The sequence below is a fragment of the Oncorhynchus masou genome, chromosome 31, assembly GCF_036934945.1.
Source record: "Oncorhynchus masou masou isolate Uvic2021 chromosome 31, UVic_Omas_1.1, whole genome shotgun sequence".
Taxonomy (NCBI): domain Eukaryota; kingdom Metazoa; phylum Chordata; class Actinopteri; order Salmoniformes; family Salmonidae; genus Oncorhynchus; species Oncorhynchus masou.
The window spans coordinates 86,622,091-86,628,201 of NC_088242.1; the positions used below are offsets into that span (position 1 = coordinate 86,622,091).

The 6,111-nt window shown below is 46.2% G+C and overlaps 1 protein-coding gene across 1 annotated transcript in view; it reads left to right on the top strand.

Annotated features, from left to right (window-relative positions):
* LOC135524670 (glutamate receptor ionotropic, NMDA 3B-like) overlaps positions 1-6,099 on the top strand; it is a 112,256-nt gene extending 106,157 nt beyond the window's left edge. The window contains exons 7-9 of the mRNA XM_064952405.1: positions 3,271-3,435; positions 4,243-4,313; positions 4,847-6,099. Of these exons, the coding sequence (XP_064808477.1) occupies positions 3,271-3,435; positions 4,243-4,313; positions 4,847-5,468 (858 nt within the window). The 3' untranslated portion in view covers positions 5,469-6,099. The remainder of the gene's footprint in view (positions 1-3,270; positions 3,436-4,242; positions 4,314-4,846) is intronic.
* The last annotated feature ends 12 nt before the right edge of the window (positions 6,100-6,111 follow it).

Genomic DNA, 6,111 nt, shown 5'->3' on the forward strand with positions numbered 1-6,111 from the left:
AGTCATTCCCAGTCTTGTTATTACCTAATCATCAAATGATCACCTGATTGACGATGGTAGGACACTGATGCTTCCCACATGACAACATCTCTCGTTCACCTCGACGACACGACTAACAATAACATCTCTTCTTTCAGGTACGTCAAGGGAACAATTTTAGTTTGTTTTATTGATTTACTCCGGCTGCCACTCCTTTGAACTATGATGTCGTCATGTACCTGTCCACGACGACTCCTCAAAAGATCCTCAAATTCATATTTGGAAATGTAAAATAATATATGTTTTTGACAGAATCACATTCCAGCCTGTCATTTTCAAGCTGCCTTGGATCAATGTTAGAAACTCCAAGGAGTGTACATGCAGCGCATCTATCATCTATCAATCCAAAACTACCACATCCTACAAACCATATGTTTTTCACATTTGAATCTTTCCCAGTTTCCTCTATATGTTTCACACAGGAGCACCCGGATGACATTTCTACTTTACTCTAATTTGAAGGGCAGAATTACCTTGGCTTGCATTGAACAGATTATTCCTCATTTTCATTCCACATCCTTCTGCTCACATGGATTCGGAGGGGAAAGGCTGAGGGACAGGGGAAGGGAGGGGAACGGGGGGAGACGAGCTACCCCTCCCAGAAACAATATGGCGGAGGACGGGTCCACTCTTAAACACAGTCGACAGGCTAACATCATCCATACTGGGGGCCCTAAGTGCTAATAGGATGAGTTATTCCCCCTGCATACTGATCACTACTTGGTCATGGAGAGAGGGAGAGGGAGGGAGGGAGGGAGGGAGGGAGGGAGGGAGGGAGGGAGGGAGGGAGGGAGGGGTGAGAGTATGGAGGGAGAAGTTAGGATGGAGAGGAGGAGGGAGAGAGTAGGGTGGGGGAGAACAGGGGAAAGAAGGACAGATGGGGGGTGAAGTGGGTAAGAGGGAGAAGGGGAGAGGGAGGGAAGGTGTAGAGGAGAGGAGAAGGGAGAGAGATATAATGGTGAAGTGGAGGGAGGGAGGGAGGGAGGGAGGGAGGGAGGGAGGGAGGGAGGGAGGGAGGGAGGGAGGGAGGGAGGGAGGGAGGGAGGGAGAGGGAGGGAGGGAGGGAGGGAGGGAGGGAGGGAGGGAGGGAGGGAGGGAGGGAGGGAGGGAGGGAACAGAGTGGCAGAGTGAGGGAGAGAGCAGAGGCTGGCAGCTCCCTCTCTTGGCCGAGTCCCAGAATTAAATGGGAGGAGGGACTGGGTCTAGGATGGGAGGGTGGCAGGAGAGATGGGGAGGGCCTGTACTGCACCCCTGGGGTTCACTGTGTCAGCACTTCGGAAACAAGCCCGCCGTCCTCCACCACTCCCTCTCTCAAGTTTTTCTTCTCTCCCTCTTTCACATCTACGTCCAAACCTCTACAGATAAGATCAGAGGCGGCTTTCGGTTTAGAACATTTCCTCTGAAAAGTTCTCTCTCCTTTGCTGCAAAGTGTCAAACAGCTTTGAACAATGTGGCTGCCTATATATACAGCACATCTCCAACAACTCATGTTGTTAGACCTTGATAGGCTAGATTCCTATTTTATTGGAGGTGTACAGCACTATACAACTACTGTACTATACAACTACTGTACTATACAACTACTGTGCTGTATTGCTGGCAGACACTCAGACAGAGTTCTCACTGCTCGCACTGTGCTTCTCAAACACACTGTCGTTCTGACTTAGGCTAAATGTCCTCTAAGCACTGCTGGAATTCAAAAGGACATCTGTAGCAGCCCACAGGGTAGACACTAATCATACTGGTGTAGGCTGCTGTGGGGGGACAGCTCATAATAATGTCTGGAATGGAGTGAATGGAATGGTATTAAACGCATGTTTTTTATGTGTTTGATACCATTCCATTCACTCCATTCACTCCATTCCAGACATTATTATGAGCCGTCCTCCCCTCAGCAGCCTCCACTGAATCATATAGGCTAGAATAGAGTAGAGTAGAATAGAAGGGTAGGCTCAAAGGAATAGAATGAGAACTCATATCTCTGGGTAGAATAATCTAGAACCAAATAGAATACAACGCAACAAAATCAATAAAGCAGCCAATGGCAATGAGATCAGGATTGTGTTGGTTATTAGTCACAATGCTCAGGTCTCTAAAGCCCTGTTTATGCCTGACATGCGTCCTTTATCCTGATTTTGTCCACGTTCTGATTGTGCCCACATTTTTAGACAGGTGTAGATAATTAAAATATGCATGGTGATCTGATTATGATCATATCTTCCTAACTACCTCTGGAGGTAGTCAGGGATGCATTGTGTCTCTGGTGTAACGGATCTGAACAGTGAAACCATTTAAATCATCATTCTTCTGCCCTCTAAAATCATTGTGAGGTACCACTATTGACTTATGGCACCAATGTCTCTTAAAATAAATGAATAAATATTATTTAGAAAAATATCTGTCAAATAATTTACATTCATGTAAATCTGGTCACAATGCGGACACAGTGGACAGAAAACAGACACATTTGAATACCCTGTATAGATGCAATGGCTAATATGTGGGCACAATCAGAATGTGAACAAGATCAGGACAAAGGACACATGTTTTCACCAGGTATAAACAGGGCTTAATAGGAAACATTCTAAATAGTTCTCTTTGGCAGGACAGACAGATGCCTCCTGATGTCAAACTGTAACGGCCCGATTCAGACTTGGGAAATCCATTTATTTTCAACACTTTTTGGTAGTTTTGACTCTATACTGTCATTTGCACATGGCTACATAAATCTATAGCTTGGGCCTCCACATTTCATATCTGCAAGTTATAAGGCCAGCATTTCATAAATTTTACTGTGGAAAAGTTGATATGCTTCAGTTTGCTTTCATGTGACTGGTTTCTCATTTGTCTTCAGCAGTCATAAGGGAAAATAGATATAAAACAATTGTCACTTATATTCACAGTCCCCGTATCCAAATAGCTTACTCATTTACTCATTCTATGGACATATGTTGATCTCTGTCTGAATAGAAATTAGTAGAGACTGCCCCCTAGAGGTGAAAAGAGGGAGCGTCAGAAAAGATGAGAGACCTGAAATGATGCTCAGTATCCATTGGATAGAGATCTAATGACAAGGTTCTCAGGGACCAATCACCATCATCCCAAGGACTGATGTCGGTACATGGACCAGAGGTTGACAATTTACTACATTGTTAAACCCTTTGTTACAGGTGTTAACCCTACTCAAGTAACCCAACTGTCCCCTCCCTTTCCCTCCCCCTCCTCATACAGACTCTCCAGATGGGCATCCGTCACTTCTCAGGGCTGTTTGTGCTGCTGTGTGTGGGTGTGGCCACGTCACTGCTCACCCTGGCTGGGGAGCACGCCTTCTATCACATGGTGCTGCCACACATCCGACGACGACAGAAGTACAAGTACTGGCTCCACACCAGCCAGGTGAGATGGAGGGAGTGACTGTGTGAGTGAACCAAAGGAAAATGTAAGTGTGAGAGTGTGTATGTGTGTGCACATGTGTGTGTACAAGAAAGAACGAGAAAACAGAGAAAGTGTGATTGAACCAACCATTGTGTGTGTGTCAGAGAGAAAGAGAGAGGAGAATGTGTGAGAGAAAGAAACAGACAGATGCTGTGTGTGTGTGTGTGTGAGCGTTTGTGTGTCAATAAACTAACCTTCATAGTGAGCCTTTCTGCCTCAGGCTTCAGACTTTTTCATAGCTTCTTTCATTGGCCTTTTTAAAGTGCTCTTTTTTACTTGTAGACATTTGTGCCTTTCCCTGTCATGTTTTACGAACTCTATATCTAAAAGCAGTTACGCTTCACAAATCCTCCGGGTTTTAAATATGAACAAATATTGATTGCTTGTAAAAGGTTGTTTATGGTGTAGGTTTTTTACTCTCTTGGATAAACAGTCTTTAAAAAAAAATAGGACTGTTTATCACCTTGGCTGTCATTTGATAACATAAAGGCAACATTGCCATCTGCTGTTGACTTAGAGAACCACCATTTGGGGACCGTAGTTAAAGTGAAGTATTAAAAGCACTGAAAATTCAAATCTGCCTGGCTTAAGTCCCCAGAGGTCCTCTAAGCTCCTTCCCCAGTTGGAGGATTATTAACGTGAGGGGGAAAGTAATTACAATTTCTAAGATGGTGTTGATTCTGTTTTGAATAAATCAGTGTGGAGCTTTTCTCCCCCTCCCACCTCTTCCCCTGGCTCAGTGTAACTATGGCCCCATTTGTTATGTAGAAAATCCACCGAGCCCTGAACCAGACCTATGAGGATGTGAAGAAGAAGCAGGGCGCCAACACAGAAAAAAGGTGACAAAATGGCTGCTATTATGGAGACCTGTTTTAAATATGTGTTTACTGTCCTTGTCCTTTCCTCCATAAACACTGATCTGACAGGACCTGAGTAGAATCTCGAAGAAACAATATATAGTTGAAACCTTTCCAGTCCCTTTTACCAGTGGTAATGTCTCCAGGAGAAAGGAGACAAGGAGATGAAGCATTAGGGTTGGATTCAACCCTTATCGTGGAAGTATCCCCGTTAAAATGTAAAGGTACTTTCCAATTGAGTCGACATATGCAGTGTTTACCATGACTGCAGTGTTTACCATGACTGCAGTGTTTACCATGAATGCAGTGTTTACCCCGAACATGGGAACATTGCCTTTATATTTCAATCGAGCGTTAAACGCAGATTTTCCACGATACTATTCAGATATGGATTGAATCTAACCCTAATACTGAGATACAGATTGAAAGCAATCAAACATACTAGTAGTGGTTGTTTAAGCACCAGACCTGTGTCTTTCTTTCTTTACTGACACAAGCCTTTTATCTCCATGTAGCTGCAACAATCAGAAGAACCAGCACCCCCAGCCTCCCCCAGACCCCCCTTCCCCCGGCGCCTCGGCCAAGTGGAACGAGAGCAGCAGGGACTCCACTGCTGCAGCCGCTAAAGACAAGCGAGTCCACTTTAACCTGGAGACCCTCAACAGCCGCCGCCTTCTAGCCCGGGCCGTGGCCGAGTCTGAAGGGGGGAGGGGGGGATCGGCTGGATGTGACACTAACCCTAGGACCAACCCGGCCACACGGGTCTGTGCGAATGGGGGCTTCGGGACTTCCTTTGCCAGTCTGGTGCTATCCCTCCCCTCCTCTTCTTCATCCATCCCTTCTTCCTCCTCAGGCGTTCCTTTGAGGCCAGGAGAGCTGCAGGAGCTGCAGGAGAGGATCGACCTGATCCGGGATCAGCTGAGGACGGCTCTGGCCAGGAGGGCTGAGCTGCAGACTTCCCTGGCCAAGGAAAAGGCTGCCTGCTCCGCCCCCATAGTGACAGGAATGACCTCCGTGGTTGTAGCTACTGCAGCCCTCCCCTCCTCCCGCTGTGCCACCACCATGACAGACCCTGTCCTCAAGTCTTTGCCCACAGTCCACACCATCCCTCCCATACACACCAATGAGAAGAGCTGATGCCCCCTGGTGTTTGGAAAAGCCAATGGTGTATTAGGGTTTATTGAAAGAAGTTGGATTACCTTGGATTGGATTTATCCAATTGCTGTGAGCCCGATGCCATAGCATGGCAGCTCTTTCCTTGGACACCCTTTTGCTATTGGGTGAGATGAAAGAGCTTTTCAGGGCACTGGGAATCCCTTGTGATCTACATGTGCCCAATTGGTCCTCCCACGATTGGTAAAATGTGTGTTTGTGTTTGGGCTACCTCAGGCCTACTTGGATCTACCATGCCAATGGAGTGGGGCTAGAAGTACCAGCATGCCCCCATGACGAGCCCCGCTGGCACTGCACCCATTCTGGGAACTTAACCACTGACTTTCCAGTGGTCTCTCTTCTGCCACAGGAGCCAAAATGGCTGCCACCTACAACCTTCTGTTTCCAGTCTCTTGTTGATTTTAGTGGTGGGGCAATAACTGAATTTTATCAACAATGCAATGGCAACCTGAAACAACAATCAGTAATACGTGGAGTTCAGACTGTATTCAAATCAGTAGTGGTGCTTTTATGGTGTTTCTGTTTTCTTCCTTTGAGTTCCGAGTCGATATTGTTCAAGAATAAAGACTGATGGAAGTGTTGGTTGAAATGGGAATCCTTGTGTACT